This window comes from Pezoporus occidentalis, unplaced genomic scaffold, assembly GCF_034315485.1.
Source record: "Pezoporus occidentalis ecotype Australia unplaced genomic scaffold, CSIRO_AGI_Poc_V1 ctg86, whole genome shotgun sequence".
NCBI classification, from domain to species: Eukaryota; Metazoa; Chordata; class Aves; order Psittaciformes; family Psittacidae; genus Pezoporus; species Pezoporus occidentalis.
In genome coordinates, this window is record NW_026916220.1 from 9,236,209 (window position 1) to 9,258,377 (window position 22,169).

At 40.9% G+C, this 22,169-nt stretch overlaps 1 protein-coding gene across 1 annotated transcript in view; it reads right to left on the bottom strand.

Annotated features, from left to right (window-relative positions):
- Positions 1-20,048, bottom strand: part of MUSK (muscle associated receptor tyrosine kinase) — a 53,441-nt gene extending 33,393 nt beyond the window's left edge. Inside the window, exons 1-5 of the mRNA XM_062604393.1 lie at positions 19,342-20,048; positions 14,914-15,040; positions 11,614-11,765; positions 10,023-10,150; positions 9,366-9,507 (exon numbers count right to left, since the gene is read on the bottom strand). Coding sequence (XP_062460377.1) covers positions 9,366-9,507; positions 10,023-10,150; positions 11,614-11,765; positions 14,914-15,040; positions 19,342-19,453 — 661 coding nt within the window. The 5' untranslated portion in view covers positions 19,454-20,048. The remainder of the gene's footprint in view (positions 1-9,365; positions 9,508-10,022; positions 10,151-11,613; positions 11,766-14,913; positions 15,041-19,341) is intronic.
- Between the last annotated feature and the right edge of the window lie 2,121 nt (positions 20,049-22,169).

A 22,169-nucleotide genomic window follows, 5' to 3' on the forward strand; every position in this document is an offset into this window, starting at 1 on the left:
CATTCCCACCAGTGAGAGATGAGGGGAGGTCTGACAAATACATTTTATATACACACAGAAATCCCCAGCATTTGTGTTTTCTGACATTTCAAATTAACCGGCGTAAAATCCCAACAATTCTTGAAATACCAAGCCTGAGAACAGGCCATGCATCATGCTCATGGATCAGCGGTTGTGGAGACAGCCACACCAGCTGTGTGCAGCAGTTAATTGCATGCCAAGAGCCAGGGCTGAAGGAGCAAGGCACAGTGTCCGCAGCTGATATGACAGAACCAAATCCCAGCACAGGAAATAAACAAATCCTTCTGTAAGCATGGTCAGCAACTCCTCTTCGGTGGCAGTGACAGGCTCTGCACATGGCTCACCACATGACTCCATATGGGAGCAGCTCACATTGTACTTTAGCCACTGCTCAAAGCCTGCTGTCACCCTCCCACTCCCATACAAAATTGCTGGGTTAATAATTAAATCCCAAGATAACTGCAAGGACAGTTTTGCTTTGATCTCTGAATATTTCTTACCAAAACTGCAGCCTTTCTTTTTTTGGAAGCCTACCCAGTAGCCTCAAAGAGAAGTAAAATGCCACAGGGAAAGCCAATGTAAGACACTTTCACTTATCACTATCAAATTGCTTACTAGTTTTTTTTAATCCCTGTCCAAACACCATTATTGCCAGAGAATCACATGTATGCATACTATCAAAAGAAAAGATGGTATAAATGCAATAGGAAATGCACACAGCCACTGTATTATTTCTCTAGGAACAGTCCCATTAGGTATGGGCCTCAGAAGAGCAAGCTTCAAAAGCACTGTAAGCAACCAGTACTTGATCATTCTCCAGCCACTCACCTGGTTATTGTGGTAAGGTGAGAGAAGAACCCCTTAATGTAATCGAAATATCAATGTTTTGTACAAAAAAATCAAAATCTCAAAGCTCTTCTGGCTCCCGACAAATATTTTGAGAGCTTTTGGTGTTGTAGTAGTTCTAACACCTCATGCAGTACAGGCCAGACAGCCTGGCAATACATGGGCACACAGCCTGGAGCCTGAGACTGTGAGACAGACAGCAAGGACAGTTCAAGTTCTGTGTGGAAAAGAGATGGAGGAACCCGCAACATATCCATCCTGAAGTATACCCCTTCAGATTCTAAGCTATGCTATCTAATATCAAAGCAAGTTTTTCTTAGCAGGGCAATAGATTTTCAAGGTAACCTTAGTTTAGGGTGAGCTCCAAGATTTATGGATGGTAGGACAATTTGCATCGGTAGAAGGACTCATATTTTGTTAAATGCACCAGCCAGCACAGGAAGCTCTCGGCTGTGAAAGACTTTGCACAGCATGTATATGTCCCTGGAATCTTAAAATCAGACCCTGCAAATACACAAAGCTATAATAACCAGGAGTAAAATGTAAATAGATAGCTTATATCCTGTGTAACTATATAAAACCCATTCTGTACAAGTGTTCATTTCTATAGACTGAGCAAACATCAGATTCAAGGACAAGCGAGGATAATGTGTTCAAATTACTTCCCAAAGAAATGAATGAGGAAATACTTGTCATGTCAGTACTGGTCTTATATATGTGTTTGGTTTCTTTGAAGGAAAGACCCCTCTAAACCTCTCCATGCTCTGGCTTTTCTACAGTACAGAGACGCACTATGCGCATTTAACTCTGCCATTACCCATTACTGCATGTGAAACTGGAAAAGAAATTCCCACTCTCCTGAGTCAAAAAACAACTTTTTTGCTTGTTCCACTCTTGACAAAACCCACCATGACCACTGCAAGGCTACCACTCTGCCTGCACATACTCAAATCTTCACAGCTGCACACAAGACTCCATCTCTCCTACTCTCTGTTCCTACTCTCCTACTCTCTGCTCCTACTCTCAGGAATGGAGCAGGCAGTTATGGAAATCACTGCGATACCCAAAACTGAGATAAACCCTGCAGCATCCTGACATGTGGTCGTCACCCATGGGTAACAGCAGTGCCATAAATTTAATTACATGCCATGTGAAAAGTTCTTCTTTTCATCTGTTTTAAAGTGCTGCTAGCAGTAGCTGCTAGGATGTTTCTTATTTTGAGGTGATAGCAAGTAGCCTGTTCCCTGCTCACCTTATCCATCATGTGTGCTTGTTTTTCAATGCTGGAAATTCTCTTATTCCCTCCTTACAGAGATATCTATCTTCATTCCCTGTTCTCAACTCCTATTTTGAGATACCCATTTTGTGAGGCTCTGCCTGGGGCTGCATTCAATTTCAGGGATGTGAGGGGACCATTCCTACACAGACCAGCACTACAGTGGACACTTTCTGTTCCACAGCATAAGCACACATACTAGAAATATTATGTGACACTAGAACTAAAATTACTGCTGGAGGAAAAATCTAGAGTTGTAGAGTTTGGACAAGTCAAGAGAGGGGCTTTCACCTCCACCAAGGCTACCTGAATGAGAAAGAGGTGAAGGACCTTGGAAACAGAAGGCATCAGCCTCAGAAAAAAAAATGGAATTGGTCCACATTAAACTTAACAAAACTGGACTTTTTAACAGATTCTATAAAATTTCCAGGTTGCCTTCAGAACCCTCCTTTCTGTATGTTCAGCTCCAGTTCTATCTTGGTTTCTCAGTGTGAAAAGGCAGCCATTTCAAGATAGTTGTCTCAGTTTGCTCTGCCCCCCTTTACCTGATTGCTGTGAGTATTGTCTATCCTCTGCTTTCCCTGTTGCTGTGCAGGGAACACATCCTTCCTAGCTAACGAAGACAGTTTACAAGCCAGAAGGGTTTTGTCTGCAGTAATTATTTTTTTCTTACAACCACAATTCATGTAACAATGTGAGAAATTCATATATTTTTTAAGTGCCCTTCCAAACTTTTTGCTGAGGAAAAGAGGTTTGGCAAAAGGGAAATGAAAGGCTCAAATGCCTATTAAAGAATTGCTCACATAAGCCTTGCCAGAAACCTCATGGTCCCAGGAAACTTGCTTTGCAGCTTCTCAGTGCAGGAAGCCACCCTGCGACAATTACTCTAAGGCAGAATGCATCTCATGTCTCTGTCATAACAAAGCAGGGCTCTGAAATAAAGTGAATGTCTCACGCTTGTTTGTTGATTTGCTGAAGGTCTTAGGCTAGTTCTTTTGTCCTGTGGCTTGCCCTGTTACCTTGTAGTTAGGGCTACGGTCATATCTGCAGAACCTTGGGATGACTATGGTGAATGCAGTAAGTAGGAGGAGATTTAATAAGATATTCTGGGCTTTCAGCAATGCCCATGCCACCCTGCTGAGGCCAGTTAGTTACTTTGGTGTAATTACAGCCAAGCTCAGTACTATTTACTATCCCTGTAATGCTCCTTTCCCCAAAACTCTGCAATTTTTAGTAGCAAACTGCAGTGTTCACCACTTACTGCTATAGAACATTGCACACATGTGCGTACACCAGCATCACTGAAGACAGGGAAGGAAATTCTTTCCCAGGGTTTCTGCTTCTCCTTATGGCAGAGCTACTCTTCCTCAGTGTTGGTATCAGAATTCCTCTGAGGAATTTTCATCCAGCATTTAAATGCAAAACTGCAAACTTCCTTGTCAGTCTGCTATTTGGCAATCCATCTCACCCAAAACATCCTACCTCAGAAGATGGCACAGATAAAACTCCAGATTTCATATCAATAGCTGAACTATGGGCAGCATCGGAAGAGTCAGAGTAACAGTGCTGACTGGCTGCTTTGGTGTTTTCTCAATATCTCCCTTTCTTATTTCATCTATGCCAAGTATAGATGTGTTGACACACAACTGTAGAGAACTTTCTGGATGGCACATCTGGAGCCAGTTTTCATTTGAAACAGGGCCCATCTCTGGAATGCAGTACATCTAAACTGATAGATTAGTTGGAGTAAATACATACTTTCAATCTTGTTTCTTGAATTATGGTGTGACTTTCATGTCTTTTGAATTATCTGAGACGCAAATTTGTCCTGAGGTCCACAAAACAGCTGAAGGAAGCTAATGCTTTACACTCAGTGAGCATAGCCTGCTAACTAAATAGCCAAGGCACTGCTTTCTATCATTATCTGGTCTGCTGTCCCATCACTGCATCCAAGAATTAGACAAAATAATAAATAAAAAAAAATAAAATATCTAGACCAAATCTGCCCATGTCCTGGCAGAACCTTCCCTTTGAAGAAATGATTCTCCAAGGAAAACTTTCCTATTTTTAAGGCTAAGGCGGTTCTCACAAGTGGCTTATAGGGGAACATTTTTGTGGCCTGTGGAAGGGTATTATTATAGTAGCTAGTAATAAGCAATAAACTGTGGGCAGGAAAATACTTCTGTCTACCAGGGTTGGAATGCAAAACCAAACAACATCTAAGTTAAGGGAGCATGAGGAGTACTGCTTCTACCCTTATTTTGATTTATTTGCTTTGTATGCTGTCACTTAGTAGCGCAGGAAGTAGAGTGGCAACACTCGGTAGAGGGATGAATGAAATTGCTTGGGTAAAAAAAAGATCAGTAGCCCTCAACCAGTGCCCACTCAGCCAGTTGAAAACTGCAGAGAAGATGTGACACAAAAATGTCATTAACTCCATGGAGAATCCAGTTAGTCTCTTGATGAGCAGACTGGATCTTCCAGCACTTTCCCAAGTTATTTTTTTTGTTTGTTTCCTGACAGATGATTGTTAATTTCTAGACATGCCTTTGTACATGCATTTGTACAAGCTTTATTGCAAGTGTATTCCAAAACTCTGAATTCCACAACTCTCTGGTGCCACAGGCTGGAGATGGAGTTCAACTTCATGTAAACCACAAGATGGAGGTGCATCTAACTCAGCATGCAACCAAAAGGACCGTCTGTGTACTCTTCCTTTCACATTACGGTTAATGTATTTATATCCTTTTTCTTTCTTGTTCAGCATTAAAAAGTGCATCACTGGGAAGATCAGAGGTTTTACTATCTGAGCGCAACACCTAGCAAGGCACAACAGAAAGCTTGTTCTTCATCCTCAGGTGAAGAAAAGCCATTATTTCAGGATTTCTGCACATGAAGTCCCAGTATACAAGACTAAAAAGCACAGTAAACAATTCAGACTGTCTTCCTGGAGCAAAAGACTTCCATGCATATGCTTCTGTTGGAATGGAAGGACACCTCTCATAAGAAAATTTCACCTTCAGCTCTGTTAGTGCTAATCCACCATAACCCTTTGTACGTTTTAATGGTAGTAACTCCATTTGTTTCCAGAAAATGTTTTTTGCCATAAAGGTAAAAATTAGGCTGATAGAGCAACATGATATATAGGTTTATGCCTCATCTATAAACAGCTGTTACTTTTAAGTTGTAAGCAATTCATAGCCAACTTTTCAATTTCTTTTGTGACTTTTTTGTTTTAAAGAATAAAAACATAAAGGACATGAGCCTATTCTACCAATTCATAAAGTGGCACTTTCCTTCCCAAGGGAGAGAAAAATACCTTCTTCAAAACACAGCACAAAATTCTGCCAGAGCACAGAGCCCAGGTGAGGCAATCAAGCCTGTAAATCATTGCAAAACGTATTGGTTTACTGCTGGTTTGCATTAGATGCTTCTTATTTGATGCAGTAATTGCATATACTTTGAATATTGGTTATAAGTACCACATCTGAAAAACACAGGACGAGATTAAAGCAACAGTGTCTAGCAGAATTTATTTTGCATATTAAATAAAAATCAAAACCTACCAGGCAGCCTCTGTCTGTCTGAGTGGTAGGCAGGCTTATAACAGGAATATTTCCATGCCTCTTACCAGGCAAGAGATAGTACAATTTATACATCACGGGTATGGAGAATATAATTGTTACACATGTCAAGCCACGGGGACCACAAAGGACATGCCTTAAGCAGCAGACCCAGAAGTTGAACCTGATGAGCTCTTGCATAGCTTGGAGCCTTGTTGTCCAAGGGCTCAGCAGGCTTCTCAATGATGACCCCAGATCTTCCCACACACCCAGCAGTCAGATCCATTATAATCATCTTTCCACCCCTCATGGGTTATGCATTGTAAGGAGAAAATATATTTCATCATGACTTTTCCAAATTCACTTGGATTTGCCCTGAACTTGAAGAAAAACACAGTCCAAAGGACAGGCTTTTCTTCGACCCGTTTAATTAAAATCCTAGCACAGTTCAATAAATGATTAGAGTTTATCACCTGAACTCTGGTGCCTGAAACATGTCCCAGGAGAGGAAGCAGTCTGGACTGGCTGGGGACTAGTCTATGGAGGCGGCAGCACCCAGAGGATCCTTATCTCCTTCCCCCCAGTTCACTAGTGAAAATCAGGGATAACTGAAAAAGCAGTTCCACTAAGAGACGCCTTTGTTGCTTTCTTTTTCCTGACAAGAACTGTGACTGAGTTTTCATCTGAAATCATTGCTCAACTGATTTTAACTTTGCTTTTAAAATAATAAACTTTTTAAAATACTAAAGATGTGCTTTAAAAGAAATAAACAGGGGCCAGTACTATAAATGTTGAGGAAAGTCAACAAGGAATGGAATAAAAATATTTGGAAAATCAAAATAGTAGGATTTTTCATACTGTTGCATCCTGGACTGTTGAAAGTGGACAAGAAATAGGACCATGAGACATCTCAGTGGTGTAAATGCTTGGGCCAAGATTATCATCATTTTGAATGAGTGGATCCTGCATAGATAGTTTTACATATCTGAGATTTGCTGTAGTTTCTGAGCCCCACTTCAGCAAGTTATATAAGCCTGTGCCTGATTATATGTGCATTGAGGAGCCTGACTGCGTGCAAGAGGCAAAGAGTCAGTCTTTCAAGGAGTTAGAAACTCCTGCACTTTGAACAATGCCTGCAACTAATTGCAGAACTAGTACTGAACCCGTTAAAATGGCAGCTGACAATAGGAAACTAGAAATGTCTTTCAGAAACCTGGACCTGTGATCTATATTTAGCTAGGCATAAATGTTTGCGCTGCTCTTTGAATAGGCATTTACTTCATGACTAAATATTTGTAGTTAACCAGCCATGCTTAGTTATCTTATTTTAATATTAAGCCCCACAATGCAGGGAAGTAACTCAAATGAACGGTACCAACAGGATTTAAGGAAATGTATTATACTGTTATTACAGAGAAGCAATAAGCAGCATATTCTCATAAGTTTTCTGAATATAATGATTGTTCAAAGAAGATGGATTGAACTGTGATTTTCCTGCATCAAATAATTTTAGATTATTATTTACTTGGAGTTATTTTAAAGTGCTGATACTAAGGGTGTATGAGAGGTAGGAGGGTAGGGATACTAAGAACAATAACAAAAGAGGTGTGTGAGGGGGATGCATACATGTATACATGCATACACAGGTATGTATACTTTATACACATATGTACGTTTGCTAAGTATCCATAAGAATTAATCTAAAATACTCAGCAGGGAAGGGATCTGTATACACAACAAGCTGCAGTAATGATATTATTACCTTTGGATTTTGGAACCGAAAAAGTAAGCCAAACATGCATTGGTCTAGTTTGGGTGTCAGTCTAAAACAAGGTATATCGTATGAGTGCCCCACCAGAGAAGCCTAGGCAAGCCTGGAGAACAGCATTGTTTGTTCATCCAACCTATGAATGGAACACAAGGGAATAGGTTGTGTGGGAGCACTGAGATCCTATTGATTAATTAAGAACTAATATTCCTCATTTTAAAAAAAACACAAACAAGCTCCCCTTTGCAAGTAGGATATTTGTGAATTATTTTGCCATTCCTTGAATTAACAGGAAGCCACATAATTCTGGAAACAGACAAAACAAGGTATCAGCCGTAGCAGCCTGGATTTTGGTACAGTTCCACCTCACTTTTAGATCCTCTAACTGGCTCTTGTAGTTAGATTTTGACCAACAAAAGCCCAGTTCCTGGGGCCCTTCAGCATGGAGGTGGGACTTGTATGCACAGCACCAAGTATTTGCCATTCACAGTTAATTCGGCCACTGTCTCAGTGATGGGTCCAAACCAAAACACAGGGCCCAAGCTGCTCCCAGCCAGATCAAAGTGTCTTCATTTTGCCCCATTGCTTTTAGCTTGGGAGAAGTACAGCTAGATTAGGAATAGCTACTTTCTGGTTTAAATGCTATTTAAGGAATTTCTAGCATACTTGAAGTCTGCAAATGTAAATATAAAAAAAAAAAGAAAAAGGAAAAAGAAAAAAGAAAAAGAAAACACGAAAAAGAAAAAGAAAAATGAAAAAGAAAAATGAAAAAGGAAAAAAAAAACAAAAAGAAAAAGAAAAAAGAAAAAGAAATTAAAATAAATGAAAATTAATGCATTTTTTAGGGAAACGACAGGCCTACAGTAATGTGTACTTGGATCTAATATCTAAATACTGCTCCCAGAAAAAAAAAGTCAATGGTCCTCTTAGAAATGGGATTGCACCCAGAGTAATGTGTGATAGTTCTAGGCTAAACGTAATCTACAGCCATCTTGTGAAGCTTACTAGGCAAATGGAGACCCTTCTCCACTTTCTACAGTACAGTCATTCTGAATAAGAAATAAGTTCATCCAGTGAGTCAGTCATCCCTTTTCTCACTTCGCAAAACCTTGCATAACCCAACTTCTCTTACAGTATTCAGGAGTATTGAATGCCTCATCACCTACATTTGAGTTCCCCTGTGGTCCACTGGTCTCAGCACTCTGAAACTGGTGATCATTTATACCACAAAACAAACACCTTCTGAAAATAAGAGACAGACACTGAGCACATAAAGGCCAGAAACTGAAAAATGAATCTGGTGTTCGGTTTGGCAGGCAGAAAATGTTCAAGTCTTCAAAGAGAAAAGGTCTATTTACCAGAATAATCAACCAATTCAGATGGAAAATCAGAGGAAAGGGAGGACATACACATAATGCTGCAAAATGCTTCACTGTTCGCAGCTGCAGCTCTCTCTGATCAGGCTCTCTGCAGCAAGTTTCTGGGGCCACCAGCTTTCTACTTGTCCATCTCCACAAGCCATAGTGAATAACCACAAGTCTGGTGGGACTTTTCACGCAAGAAACAGGGTGGCAACTTAGAAACCATCAGTCAGAAATAAAAACATATTTGGGAGTCCTTACTTAGACAAATATCCCACCAGAGCCACAGCAGCCATGGACAAGGACCCTCCACAGATAATTTCTTTCACTATCAGCCAGCACTGGGATATTTGTGTACAAATTTTCCTTATTTCGCACTATGCTTTCTTTTCCTGTCTTTTCTGCCTTTTGGGTCACCCCTTAGGATATTTTTGTTCACATCAGTGTGAAACTTCAGGTTAATTCAAGTTAACAGGATACACACAAGGAGCTGGCACGTGGAGCTGGAGCCCGGCGCAAGGATTACTCACCTTCCACTACCACTGTTGCAGGTTTTGAATAAGTTGTGCCCAGGCTGTTCTTGGCTACACATCGATATTGTCCTGCATCTTCTCTTTGAACGTTGTGGATCCTTAAATTCCCCGAATCGAGGACAGCAATGCGAGCATTCTCCTGTTGGAGGAAGGAGCAATCAAGGTAGGGCTGTACATGCAGACTACACACAAGCAGCACCAAATATCCACTGACAGACTGCACTTACAAGCATGAAAATCATTTGTGTTGTCCTACATCTGAAGGATCTGGAGCAAGCTCTTCCTGCTCAGCTGTGTAATGACACACTCACCCATTCCTCATTTTGCAGATCAGTGAATTACATCTTTCAAAGAGCCTGAATCTTAGCTAAGTGGCTCAGTAGCTCTCATTTAAGAGAATACTCACAAATTTAGCAGCATTTGGCCACGCTTAGTAGTAATAAATACATGTCATATAAAATATAGATACACAGAGAATGTTTGGTTTATAGGTAGAATTATTGCGAATGCAGACATTTATGAGATGAACCCTGGATTCCCCAAATGCTTGCTTCTTAGCAACTAGAATTTACAAATGCTGTAATTGATGCTCATATTTTAACACAGTACCATTAGGGAATAGTTAGCATTACTTAAATTTCATTCTGTACTCACCTTTACAGCTGTTTCTCCTTTGATCCATGAAACAGAAGGTTTTGGGTTCCCCATTGTAGTACAAGGAAGAACAGCCTTTAACCCTTCTATTATTTCTACATTTACAGGTGGTCGGGTTATTTTGGGTCCTAAAAAATTTAGAAGTAAAAAAGCAAAAACAAAAACAAATGAAGTCAAACTGAAGGTAAGAGATACAAGAACAGGACAAGTTCAGAAATTACAAAAAATCTCTGCTGCTTTTTAATTTTCATTGCTAAAAATAGTCTTAGTAGACTAAGACGCAGTCTTAGTAAGTCATGAGCTGTCTTGGAAAGAAAAAACTTCCTTAAGCACAGTGTTCAGCTTTTCAGTTTATGGGCACAAATGCAGCTAACTTTCATGGGTTTTTGTTTTCACAAATGGAGATTGACAGCCACTTGAATGAGGGCCTGAGCTAAAATCCAAATCCAGATAAGAGTATTTCCAATATTGAAGAACATTTGCATTCCAGGTTTTGACATTCTTCACTGCATAAACAGTGTCATGTGTGAAAGTTCAGATCTGGAGTGAATCAGTTTTGAAAGAGTTTTAAGCTAGGGTTGTCTCTAGCTTCACAAGAAAGGCATGTAAATGCAACTTGTGTCCTTCACTGGAGGGTTTATAGCTGTGCTAGTAAAAAAGAGAAAGCAGCCTTAAAGAAAAAAACAATCAAGCTCCTTTAAAGTTAGTATGGGAAAAAAATAAAATCATTTTAGCCAAAGAAAGCCATGACTTAGCTTACTCTGAGCTGGGAGTAAAGAAAATCTTCGTCTTAGTGTTTTGGGAGATGGGAAGTTTTCCCTCCCTTGTACAATACCAAACTAGCAGAGAAATTACCTTCAGAAAGCATCAACACCTAGCCCCCACCTGCAGGCAACTGGGGTTCTGGAGAGCCCCAGAATTACCAGGACTGAAGGGTCACTCTCATTAGCACAAACAAATCTTTACCTACAAAACAGACACTTTAGCCAGTAATATCTCAGCTAGCTTTTTAAGTGTTTGTATAAATAACTGTGGCCATGTGAGTTCAGTTTCACCAAGTTCAGCTTGTATATAGTCCTTTGAGAGAACCAGTTCTCTTCTATTCCCATGGGATGATGAGGTTTACACCACAGTGCTCCAGACCTGTCAAGACTGCTATTAAGAACATCTAAACAGCACTTACTTGCTTTTGCCATTCTGAGGAATAAATCTGATTAGTGAAATCTTATGTTTAAAATTCACAAGGGATTTATGCAGTACTGCCACAGAGGTTTAATCTATCAAATTGTGCTGCTTTTACAAAGTTCTGTACAAAGGGTGTTCTTCAAAGCACTGTTTTATATCCTGTGTTATGCAAAGAGTTCCTCTGATCCCAGCACAAGTGTATGTTATTCAAACTGAATAATCATAACTGCTTTTAGTTAATATATGATCAAATATGCCATGTCTCCACCTCAAAGGACCCTACCCAGCCCCAAAGCAACATGGATCTGCCATGAGCACGGTCCCACAGGAGCCATACCTGGGAGCTTGCTCAGGCTCTCAATTACAATATCACATGATGACAGAAAGAAATTGCATTTCCACTTACGCATTTTCACTTGGAGAGCTCCACAGCTCTGCGCAGCTGCTCCAACCCCATTATCCGCTGTGCAGCAGTACACCCCGTCATCACTGTCCTCCACACTCAAAATGGTCAGAAGCTGCCCGTTCCTCTGTATGCTATACCGGGTGTCGAACAGCCTGCAGGGCACAGAACAAATTGTCAGGGGTAGGGGGACAGCCAGGGATGGAGAGGGGAAATTGCACTTATGTCTGAAGACCACTGATGGTACTACAAATGGCAATTTGTTTTACTCTTTAAATTCAATCTGAAAAAAAAAAGAAAAGAAAGCATTGAAAATATCAAGCTAGGCCTTAATATTTGGTTTGGTCCCCATTAGACCATGCGGTTCCTGTCTGCCACGAACATGGTGGCAATTCTTCCTCCAGCCAGGTATTGGTAAAGTTAGTGGTTGGGTTTCTGCCTGACCAAGGACAGCCATGAGTGCAAGTAATCTAATCCAGCTTGGTTCTGTTTTAGGTATCATGACTCAGTGAAAGAGAAAGACTGCCTATACAGGAAATGGAATTGACTTTAAAAACCTGAGGTTTTTTAAAGAAACCTTTTTCAGAATAAAAAAAATATAATAATTTTTTTTTTATTAAAGAGTTAATGCTATGGAAACATTTCACTGTTGGGGGGAAAAAAAAAAAAGAAAGACTCAAACCAACAAAAAAAACAAGTAGATTTATGTCTGCATCCAGAAGTGGTTTGACCTGCAGGGGTTTGGTTTTTTTAATAAAAAAAGGCAAAGAAATGTGCTGAAAAAAAGAAGTCATCCAAAGATTAGGGGATGAAAGGATGGCTGTAGTTCAGTGACAGCAGGCTTTGACTTGGAAAGTCAAGAAAAGCCCTGAAATAGGTGCAACAAAGGTTGGGGATATTGTAACAAAGTTTGCAGAGCAAAAATCAATTCTATATATGAGCATGAGGGATGTGTGTGTATGTATGTGTGCAAAAGCCAGGGAAAGACAGAAAGCAGAGGGCTGATCTCTGATTTTCATCGTAAAACTGGAAGAGTGTAATAAAGCCTCAGTGTAACAAGATTTGCCTAACATTTCATAAGTTCCTCCATGTTTGATTTCTACACCTTTATTGATGCTTTTTGTAAGCACTTTCATACAATTGTCCTTCGACTCTGGAAAATGGCGGCAAAAGGGATCTGACTTGAGGATTTTCTACCAAGCTGTCATAAATGCCTGACAGGTCAATATGCCCTGTTTGTCTTACTGTTAAAAAATGCACAGCAGTCACCGAGTAATCTGACTGTGCCATCTATCATGTTACAGGCACACATTTCCTTTCAACAGCCTTTCTCCTTTCAGTCAGTATTTCCCTCCTCTTTTTCACCCTGGGAAGAAAGAGTACTCAGTTAACTCATCCATCATGTAAAAGAAGTGCAGGCTCCATTTCCTTCTTTCCCTGAGGAAGGCTCACTGTGTCTTGGGAGATGGCACAGGTAACCATTTCACTTGTCACAGGGCACCTGCAAGTCTTGCACAAGATTTCACACCTAAGGAAAGATGTTTCCAGAATCCTAGTGTTGACAAGACCCTCTATCCTGGCACTATATCCCATTGAAGCTGCATAGTTACATACTGGTTTGCTTAGAAGGTTAGCTTAGCTGTCTGTTCAGGGTGCTGGGACCTTCTCTTGGCAAGAGAAGAAAATTTTGTGAATAAAATAACGGATATTTATTGCTTGCAATAACTATCCCCTTTGAAGTTTGACACATACAAACAGATGCACTTAAACATATAGTTTTTTTCATGGGGAAAAAAAAATCCGCTGGTCAGACCCTTTTTCATTGTGCAAATGTTTTCATACATGTTCTTGGAAAGCAACAGATATTTTCAGCTTATCTGTTTCCCTGTCTTTAGTCTGATCATTTGTATTAGCAGCACTTTTAATGCCAACACAGCTCTAACAAAGTGAAAGATACTGTTAATATTGCTCCAGAAGTCCCAGTAAGGGAACAAAGCACCTGCATTCTCTGGCCTGGCCATCAGAGACTTTTTGGTCAGTATTTTCCTTTTTAGTAAATATGTGAAAAAAGACACTGGCTCAGAGAAAGGAGGATGGCTTTTAGGAAAATAAATTGGGCTTCTGGATGTGTGAATGGGTGTTAGAAACTATTTGTTTTTCGTATGATCTTAGAATAGAGAGAATGAAATTTCAAAGACCGCGCATGGAGAGAGAAAGGCATGTAATGTCCATGGTACTGCATGAATGACTTCTCTCCCAGCTTTGATTTTCAGGCATGGTGTCACTGATTGGGAAGGAATTAGGAGAAAGGTGACCTGATTTGTGAATAACATCCATGGAAATTCAGACCTCCAACCCGCAACAAGGCCGGGGTCAGAGGGCTAGGGCCAGGGTTTTGCTGAGTTTCTGCTGAAGGCAATGAAAAACAGATTTCTAAATGCAGAATCCTCCTGCTGATGCTAACTTCCTTGGAGTCTCCTGAGGCAATGGTTTAAGGACTGTTTGGATGCTTGACTGCAATAGCAGGAACCATGCTGCAGGTGACCATGTGCCTTACATGGGAATCTTCTGTGGAGAATGGGCCTTGACTGTGTTACACGGATATTGTTCCGTAATTTTCCCTTACAGATGGAGTCACTGACAGCAATCTAGAATGAGAAACTGATGTGAAACCATGTAGAAGACATGATGTAATTTCAAAGTTGGAAGATCAAGTACAGCTTATTTTGCAAGAGCCTGTATACAGCAATAAGGCTAAGACATTGGTAGCACTTCCATAACACATTTCCAAGGCTTTGTTCTTCAGCAGTACCTTGATGACTGGTGGTTAATATCTGATAGTGTCTTGTAGCAATAAGAAGCCAGTTTCCTATGATCCAGAACTAGAAGCAAACCAGAATACCATGATACAACCTCCTTCCAATGCAGACTTTTCAAGCACATTGCAGAAACTCAGGCAACAAGTCTGGCAATGCTCCTTTTAAATACTATACAGCACTCTCCTCCTTCATAAATGCATAAACTGAGGAACAGAGCAGATTTCATTGTCTGAGGCTGAAAAGCAAACTCATTTCTTGACACAGAAATGAACTGTCTCCAACCTCAAGTGTGTGAAGCTGCAAGAGCAGCCCCCAGGTGCTGCTGTTACTCCCTAAGGAGCACAGATTCCTGTATAATTACAGCCGCTCGTCCTTTTCTCCACCACAGACTCATTCTGAAGTTTCCGGATAGCTCCTTTATCATGAAGAAAAACACTGACTGTTTTGGCAGGAGATTCTAGAGGGATTTAGGGCCGTTCCCTACCTGATGGGAATTCCGTTGCGTGTCCATGTAATTTCTGGCTCAGGATATGACTCCACTACACAGACAAACTTCGCGACTTCCTCTACCAGGGCATCCACAGTTTCCAGAGGAGTGCTGATCAATGGAGCTGTGTGAACACAGAGAAAATGAGAAAGCTTCCCAGTGCCTCCCAGAGAGGCACGAAGCCTGCCAGAACTCTTTGATGGAGGCATCCATGTCCTTGTAAGGTCATTTGGTGGCTTCTTCCACACCACAGAGGTGCTTTACACATCTTCTACATATTTGCTGTAACACAGGTCCCTCCACATTTGTAGCTGCAGCCTTCTGTTGTTTTCTGCAGGTTTTGCATTTACCCTGTGCTCTCTCTACAGGGTGCAAAACAGAGCATGGGGCAGCTCCAACAAGCCCAGTGTGTCCTTGGTTTCTAGCCCTCCTCTCCCCTAAGGTACATAACACTGGATGGCATAATGCGAGGACATAGGTGAGGCTGTCCTCCTGCTATAGGGGTGGCACTGCATGGGCTGAAAGTGCAAGGAACAGCACACAAATAAAATCCAAGCTGACCTGCCCCTGCAGTTGGCACACTTCATCATTACTGGCTCGGAATGTATGAGATCTGGGGTTTGTTATTAATACGGTATTTTTTCCAATCAACTCAAATTTCTCTAAAAAAACAAAAACAAAAACAAACAAATCAAATCAAACCTATTATATAGCACTGTATTTTTCAAAGCCAGGCTTGTAAAGGCCCTTCACGTCTTCCTGATTTTTGGCACAAGTAGCAAACATTCTCTTTTTCTCACCTTTTCTAACCAAGTAGCACCAGGTTTAGAAGTCTAGTAGCTGTGTCTGATGCTTATTATCACAGACCTGCTGTTATACATTATTTGGATGTATCTTTAGACACATTTTCCAATGCCCTAGTAAAAGACTTGAAGCACTGCTGGAAGGGATCAAAGGCTATGCCTAGTGAATCACTCTCCCTGCCTATGGTATGCATTGCAGCCATTGCCTCCAAAGACACTTGAATGACTTTTAATCTGTGGTTGCAAGGGACATATATGCAGTATTTGTTGGACTGGATTTCATCGACAGCTGTGCTGAGATGAACTAGTTTCATACCATGTTCCTGACACACCACCTTGAGCATGTACAGCAGATGCAGGAATCTTCCTGTTCCTCTCTGACTGTAGCAGTATCCAGCATGCTGTGTGTCTTTTCACAGCAAAATCCTGCCTGAAATGTGTCTGCTGGCCCTCCACAGTACAGTAAGATTTAAAACTAGGCAAAAAATGAACTACATCAATCTTACCCCTCCCTCCCAAAAAAAAAAAAAAAAAAAGGCAAGATGTTCCAATTTAAGTGACTGAGAATGATAGAAAGTCTTTACCTTAATGCTTTTTCAATTTACCTGGGTGTAAAAATTACAATGTCATTGAGCTGGAATGCAGCTAGAGGAAGAAAGGATCATCTTTCACTACCAGGTTTATGTAAAAGGCCTAACGCTTTTGAAATTTCATTAGAATGAATCTGCTTCAATAATATTTGTAGATGATATGACTTCAGATTGCATAACTAGTAATGACTACACACATATAAAAGGATCTTAAAACTACAGCTAAGGTTGCACTAAAGATTATATTAACTTAACATCAGTTAAAACACATCTGTGTCAGATTCATCATTTAAGATTACTGCCTCAGACTGTATCACCCTTCGATTTATTGGCTCATTTTGGGTAACATCAGATAGAAGTCATTATCCATATTACACCCCAAGTGAATCCCATGCTAATGGAAGCAAGTGGGAGATTTTCATAAAGCCTAAATTTCCATGCTGCTGAAGGTTGTCTTGGGAGAATAACCTCCACTAATGGCTATCTTGTCTGCTTCAAAGAGGACATTGCTGTTTCGTGACAGAGTTTATTGGGTTTTGATGGCGTTAAGCCAGGAGTTTTACAATCTAATTTTATATGGTAAATTTTATTGCAGTTTTCCACATGCCTTGATCTCTGGAAGGATGCTTTTTTAACCCTGAGAAATGTAAATTTTTACAGTCACCAAAATTCCAAGCAACCAGTTTTACGACTATGCTGTCACAATAAGCATAGCACAAAGAATAAAGTTAGATTTGTACCAACAGCTGGTATGCAGAATGACTATTTTTGGGGCAGACAAGGGCTGTTAGTTTTATATATAAAATAAATTCTTTAACAAAAGTTAAGTACTTTTATGACATTTACCTCTTTAATTCAGCAGAAGACAGAATTGTCCTTAGCAGTAGTGCCTACACCGGCTCTGACCTAGCATCTCCTTAAAGCCAGCACACAGTTCTTACAGCAGAATCAAGCCCCATACTAACAGAAAATACTGTCCAAACCAACAGCACTTTACTTATGGTAAAAAATAGAAAGAGGACATTTTTTTTAAAGCTGCCTTTCCAAATTCTGCATCAGAGAATCACACAGAATGGTGAGGGCTGGAACGGAGCCCTGGAGGTCATCTAGTCCAACCCCTCTGCCAAGGCAGGGACACCTAGAGCAGGTTACACAGGAACGTATGCTCTGTTTTACCTTCCTGATATTACACAGGAGTGCTGGACCAGCAGGGAGGTGAAGGCAGGATCCTGCTGCCAGCGTGAGGGGCAGACGGCACAAGGCCAGAGGACACATGGTGTGTCTGCAGGGGACAGTGAGCAGGGGAGGGTGACGCCATTTTGTCATGAGGCGATGAGAGAGCCCCAAAATGGCTGTGGTGGTGCTTGCTTCTAAAAGCCACCCAAGAAAGCTCAGGTGTTGGTGTCAGTCTGTGTTTACTCAGGAAAGCCGTGAAAACTTCTGGTGCCTTCATTGCCAGATTTTAACATGGGAAAATAAAAGCCAAACAATGCACAGACATATCTGTCAGCATATAGAAATGGCCCCGGGCCATTCTGTACACATCCACTGGAGGTCTCTGAAACATTTTAGGTAGTCCTGTGGCTTTAAATAACATTGAAAATCAATTAGCTTATGTATCTGTAAAACCTCACAGGTGCCATTTTTCCGGATGTCAGCTGTAGTTTCCCAAGATAGCAAAATGACCCAAGCTGGTCACCGGGCCTACGAGAAATTCCCCTCCTACTCCCAGCCCACCAGAATCTTCCAGATTGGTTGGCTTTGGGTTTGGATTCACACTTTTGAAACAAGACAAGCTGAGCAAACAAAGCAAAGAGGAAAACAGGGACAGTCTCCCCTGCAGTGCTGCAGGCACCAGGAGATGTTGCTGTTCCTCTCGTCGAAAACTGCTAATCGTGCTTCCAGCTAATGCCTCAAAACCTTTACAGAGCACTGCTGGGTTGCAGTCACATTTCAGCCTCTCTCAGGTAACAAGCCAATTTGGCTACCTATGATGTTTCAGAAAAGGATGCGCATCTCTTCATTGCACTGTTCCACCAGAAAAAAATCAATCCCCTTCCTCTTTGTTTTTCTTGTCTCTCCCATCCCATTTTACCACTGATTTCAAAAAGACCAAGGTTCACCAACTTACTTTAGTGCTTTAGGAAAAAAAAATAAATAATTTCAAAAGCTTTTATAAAGGAGACTTTTTAAAAAAAAAAACATTTTGAGTCCAACCTGACTAAACTGACTAACAATTGTAAGAGCACAGGCCTGCAGGATCAGCCGTGTTGGCCTAACACATCCTTGAAGGTTTTTCTTTGTTTTGCTGAAGCTACAAAGTTTCCAGTATGCTTCAAATGGTTCCTGACAGCCGCCATGCAGCAGAACCATTTGTCCACAGGGGTACCAGACAGTATGTCCAGTAGAACGCTGTTGCGCTTTGTACCTCGAAGACTTTTCTAAACAAACTTTTCTCAGTTCTTGAGTTGGCTAAAAGTATGTGTGCATGTGTCTGTATATGTACACACAAGAGAGGAAGAAGGTATCATAACTTTTATGTTATATGCAATACAAACCTGCATATTTTTATTTATATATATATATATATATATATATACACTCTGTAAAAACGTTATAGCTATTTACTTCTCCTTTGAGCTTTATATATTTATATGCATACACAGGCATTCAGAATGCGACAAATCTTAGGTTCTGCAGCAATGGGTGCTACCAGACATTAAAACCTGTAAGCTTCATCTGACATGAGAAATGTCCATCCCACCCAGCCTGAACCCAAAGGCCTCCCCTTCCCATTCTAACAGAACTATGTGCTCTTCCTAGAAAGGAACCTCTGATCCCATGCACGAGATCATTTTCACTGCTATCCTTCTAAAAGCAGTGAAGTGATCAGCAAAAGCAGCACATTTCTGTCCTTTTCAGGAGCGCTCCTGTGCCACCCAGCCAACTGTTACCAGAGATGCCTTCCTCTTTTCAAAACCTCCTTCAGCAAGTGGCAGAAGCAGAGCAGGGCAAAACCCCTCCAAGCAAACCTTTCAGGAGTGTTTCGGCCAAGCTGAGGGCTGCCAGCGTGAGGACGTGCACCAGGGGCACCTTCAGCAGGTCATTCATGTTTGATCCAGAAGGCTCCTTCAAGCAAGGCATTCAGCATTCCCGGATGGCTGCATTTCAGACTGCGGTGCACAAGCAGACCTTCTCTGCTAATGACAGAGCAGGGTCTGTGGGATCTAAGTATAATCAGGAATTCTCCCACCCAGCAGTGGTGACAGACATAGCCAGCTGGTGCATATCCACTTCGGTCAGTGTGAAAGCGTGGGGCTCGTGAAACAAGAGAAAGCAAATCCCTTCTGAATTCCTTCTAAGCAAACAGAGAGGAGTACAATAGGCAAATGCATTTCCAGGGAAGTACCCTACACTAGCACTGGAAAGTCACCAGGCCTTTATTTCAGCACTGTGTAACTGCAGTTGCGGAAAAAATGCTTGCCACTGGATTTCCCTTCACCTTAGTCCCCCTCTTCCTCATTTTTTATCCTCTATCTCACATGTACTCCCTCTGTCTTATTATAAACTTTCATGATTGGCTGCAATATGCCACCTGTTGCCCTGCTGATAGCATTTCTTTTCTTAACAAATGTATTTGCTGGAGCACAAGATGTTGGCGTTGAGGGCTGAAAATGCCCTTCTTTGCTAAAGTGGTTGGTGGTGTTTGAGGGCCATCACATCACACTGAAAAAGCAGAGCCTTGTCCTGGAAACAGACCAAAAAATGATGATGTCCTGGGAACATGACTCCAGTTACTTTACATCATGTTATCAGTAGAGCAGATGTGAGCTTTGTACCAAAAGACATAGTTTGAGGAAAAGGAATATGCAGTCATAACATATCACAGTAAAAGATACTTTGAGATCTCTGGAATTTCTTTCATTTGCTGAACCTCTCAGTTTCAACCACTTTTTTCCAGTTAGTTCTGCAATGAATATGCACAGTTCAGCAATGCTTCCTCTAAGGAGCAAATGGATTAAAGCTGGCCAGAGCTATGCATGTTTGAATCCCAGTGGTTTGGCATGCCATGATAATGCCAATGTTACTTTGAGGATATGCAACAACTTATTAGGAGCAAAGATCCTTAGACAAGTGCTCCTCTGAAGATGAATAAAAGCAGATGCACTTGAAGAATATGTGTTAAAGATCTTCTAGGAATTCTGGATCTAACAAAAACAACAAAGACAACAATAAAACAATAGTAATCCTACGAGGAAACAGAGAAATCCTGACTTATCGCGGAACTTACAAATAGATCTTTTGGTTTGATCAGACCAATTGCATCCAATTAATCTGCTCCATAGAAATACAACTTGGTCCTTTAGAGTAAAGTTGTCTCAATGGAAAGACTTTACCAAAGACTTCTACATCACTGGATTTCTGTCTGGGCTGTGTTAGGAGGACTTTGAAACTGCTCCAGACAAGTACAAAAATTAATCTTTCTCTTTTACTTGCCAATTACAGCATCTGGAAATGATACTGACAGTGACAGCTGTTAAATGTTAATACTGCCTTTGTATTTTTAGGATTACCAAAGTATCCCTAGCCTCTCACTTCCTCTATTTTATTAAGGACTACACTGAGCTCCACTGCTCTAAACTAAAAGGATGTAAATTTACATTTTAAGTGGAAGTAGACAGCATACACAGGCACAAGGTGGCGTTACTTTGTTATCCAGCTACACATGACATACAGCTAAAAAACAATATATACAGGAAGCTGGTGATCCTCTGTATCCTTCACGGAGACATACTTCTGCATAGAGTGAAATCAGGGAAATGAAATACCAGTGACACCAAATTTTCTTTGATTCCAAGCATTTTTCTGGCTTACCTTATGAAAGCAATATTTACTTTATTTTATTTTATATACTCCTTTAATTTTCACTGCCAGTATTTATGAGTTTTCTGTTTGTTGATTTATAGCTAATTATTGTTTACAGCTTTTGTTATTTGCTGTCATGACCCAAGTACTCTGCTGAGATGAGGTCCCAGCAGCCTACACAAGTAACAAGAAGCAGTCCACAGCTTTCAGGCACTGCAGGCAGTTCATGAAGTTCAGTGGACAAAGTCAGTTCATGAAGTTCAGTGCACAAAGTGTGCTGTACCATTCCTTCATCTGGCTAAATTTTTTCCCTTTGCAAATTGTTTGCAAAGTGACTGTTAATACATACAGTATTTTTTAATAAAAGCATAACTACAAAGAAAGTCCAAATTTCTAAGACTTTGCTGAATAGTTCAGGTAACTGTCTTCCAGTTGATTAATTGTCTGCACATCTCTTCTCTCCCCTTCTCCCAACTGCTCTGCTGGAGGCTGACAGTTTTACACGCTAATGCAACATGATTTGATCATTGGATACTTCGAAAATTGCATTTTCCCCCATATCAGCATCTGGGATGTCTTCTCCGTAGATAGTACCAGATGTTCATCCAAGTAGACAGGCTAAAGCAGGTATTTCCAGCAGAAAGTATCCAGCCACAGAACAAACTCCTTCTACGGAGGCGCCTGATGAAGTTGCTTTCACAATGGCCCAGTCACCCATGTGATTCACACAGGAATATCCAAGTCAGCACTAACCCAGCCTGACCAGTGTGCATTTTAATGCAGTGTCATCAGTGTCGGTGCTGGCAACCTACCTGAGTAAATACATCAGCCACTGGTCTTCAGCTCTGGTGCTGCCAGTTCTGCAGTCACACTTCTGAGTGCAACATAGACATAGTCTTTGAAGCCTAAGATCATATCTGAGGCCTTACACAACAGGCCAGACTATTTTTACTTGCTTTTCAGCAGCAACAAGAATCTGCAAAAATGAGTAGGT